General features: G+C 62.9%; 1 protein-coding gene across 1 annotated transcript; it reads right to left on the bottom strand.

Moving 5' to 3' along the window:
- Positions 1–63: 63 nt before the first annotated feature.
- Positions 64–2,512, bottom strand: SPRG_18103 (hypothetical protein; the record flags this gene model as incomplete). Its single annotated transcript, XM_012357536.1, has 6 exons — positions 64–284; positions 342–889; positions 912–1,037; positions 1,082–1,185; positions 1,235–2,037; positions 2,086–2,512. The coding sequence occupies 6 exons, from the start codon at positions 2,510–2,512 to the stop codon at positions 73–75; spliced, it is 2,220 nt and encodes a 739-aa protein (XP_012212926.1). The 3' UTR covers positions 64–72.
- Positions 2,513–2,682: the final 170 nt, after the last annotated feature.

Genomic DNA, 2,682 nt, shown 5'->3' with positions numbered 1-2,682 from the left:
TCGAAAGCGTAGACCTACGCGCCACATACTCGTCGGCAATGGTCATCTCGATCGTCGCATCGTACCTTGCTTTCATCGAGCGTAAAGAGTTGGTCGCGGATCGCCGGTGTGACCTGGACCTTGCACACGGGCGTCTTGCAGTCCGTAGCCCGTCCAGCCGTCGGCGCAAGCACAGAGATCGGGCGCGACGCACTGACCGCCGTTTGCGCAGCGGTAGCACCCTTCGCGGCCGACGGGGTCTTGATCAAAGCAGTTGGCATCGAAGAAGCCTTGCACACAAATGGCTAGGAGCGTGACAAGCCATCATCATCCCATCTTGTTGCGGTTGTAGAGAAGTGTACCCATCGAGCAGCTCGAACCGGTCCAGCCCGTCATGCCCCGGGGCGCGGCCGGGTACTTTTGATGCAGAATCGACGGCGACTGAACGCATTGGCACGTGTCTTTCTCGATGCACACGCCGCTGTGCTGACACGAAGTGACGGCCCCGGACGGCGTCAGGAACCGGCAAAGCGGCGTTTGGCAATCGAAGCCGCTGTAGCCGTCGCCGCAGCTACACGTGTCGGGCGCGATGCACGAGCCATGGTGGAAGCACTTGTACACGCCTTCGCCTTCGCCGCTCTTTTCGTGGTTGATGCGCACTTGGCGGTTGGAGAACTCGCCTTGGCGCCACGCCATGACCCGACAGAGCGAGGTTGCCGACTGCCGACCGTCATTGAGAACGTCATTGTACGCGTCCCAGTTGCGCTGCCGAAGCTCATTGTCGCCGCCAAAGACAGGGTTGGCGTACGGGATCCCTGGGCAGCCCGACTGGAACGACGTGCCGTCGTTCGAAGTGACCTCGATGTCGTACTGCGGACAACGCACGCGCGTGCAGTTGACCTTCCCGAGGCTCCCTAGCATTCGGTTGACACATTGAAACTTGCGACGACGACAATCGACCTCGCAGCGCGACAAACGTCGCGTCCGACCGCGCCACGTTCAAGACGAACGCTTCGGCTTGCGTACAAATGGGCGTGTTGCAGTCGTAGCCAGTCCACCTACGGCCGTCAAGAAGGACTCGTCAGCGATGTAAAGCACGCACCCTGTGCGTTGCGGCGAGCCGCTGGGCAGCGCAAAGATTGGAAGCCCGCCGTTCGAGCGTCCGTCGCGCCAGCCCGACGGCCACGTCACACATTCGCACGTGTCCTAGCGCCACGTTGTGTCATATGTATCAAGTTGATACACGCGACGGTACCGGTGCAACACAGTGGCCTCCGTTGCGGCAGTCTTGGGCGCAAATGGCCACGTTGCAAATGGCGCCGGTCCAGCCCACGTCACACACACAGCGGTTGGGGTTGGTGCACGTGCCGTGGATGCAGGCAGGAGCGCAGATGGGCACCGAGCAGTCCTTGCCCGTCCAGCCCGCCGCGCAGACGCACGTGTCGGGAGCAATGCACGTGCCATTGTTGTAGCAGCCGCGAAGGACTCTGTCGACGCAATCGTTCGCATAGCTCGTGATGACGCCCGACGCTTTCACCGCCGTGTACTGCAACTGCGGGCGGTAGCTCGCGTCCGGGTCCACCGACACGGTCGAGGACGACGGGCCGCCGCACGCGCGCTGAAATTGGACGAGGCACGTGCCTTTTTGCCACTGCGTCGGGGCCACGTAGCGCCAAATGCCGTTGCGGGTATACCCCATCTGGGTGTTGTCCCAAACCGGCGCCGTCTTCTCGTACAGCGGCGGCCAGTACATACGCATGTCCATGTAGAGGGAGTAGTAGTTGGGAAAGTCCCAGTAGTTGGCGGGCGACGTGAGCGTCGCGGGCTTCTCAAATTGCGTCAGGCTTCGGATCGAGCACGCGTAGCCGCCTTGGCGTCCGCCAGCGGTCAAGAAGGCGGCGCCGCCGACCATGGCAGTCGTCGCCGTGTACTGGTCCCACGACAACACTTCGGTCGTTTGCGAGTACGTCGGGTTGCCGTTCGACGATGGGTGCCCGGCGGCCGCGCTGGCGATCGGATCGGCGGCCACGAGCGTCGGTTGCGTTGGCGTATAGTACCCTACACGCGGCTTGTGTCCAAGCAGGAAGAATGGTCGAGCGAGGGTACCTTGTGTACAGACCGGCACGCGGCAGTCGAAGCCTGCCCAGCCCGGCGCGCAGACGCAGATGTTAGGCGCCGAGCAGTTGCCGTTGTTGGCACAGACGTAAACGCCTTGGACAACGACGCGGAGCTCCACTTGTGCGAGTTGTCGGTCGACGCTGGCCGTGTACGGAGGCGTCGTGAGCAAGCCAGGACTCAAGACGGGCGCGCCCGGGTACGAGAGGTTGAGCGTGTCTTGGCCGTACGGCGTGCGTGGCGAGTAGCGGTGGTACAGCGTGCTCTCGCCGTGCTCTCGCAGGTACGTGAAAGGACTCAGCGCGTTGGCCCGCAGCTCGAGCAAGCTGCAGTTGGCGACGATGGACGTCGGGCGCTTCGCGCAGTCAAAGCCGTTGGTCGCGCGGCACCACGCGTCGAAGCGGCATGGCACGTACATGGTCCAGTTGAAAGGCCGGAAGAGACCGTTCAGGAAAGCGCTCGGGTGGGTACAAAGCTGCCTTGGTCGCACACGGGAAGCCCGCAGTCGTGGCCACTCCAGCCGATGGGACACAAACAAGTATTGGGCGCGACACACGTCCCGCCGTTCAAGCAGCTCTGCGCACACAC

This window comes from Saprolegnia parasitica, assembly GCF_000151545.1.
Source record: "Saprolegnia parasitica CBS 223.65 unplaced genomic scaffold supercont2.977, whole genome shotgun sequence".
In the NCBI taxonomy this organism is placed as follows: domain Eukaryota; phylum Oomycota; class Saprolegniomycetes; order Saprolegniales; family Saprolegniaceae; genus Saprolegnia; species Saprolegnia parasitica.
This window is presented reverse-complemented; position numbering and strand designations above follow the sequence as displayed.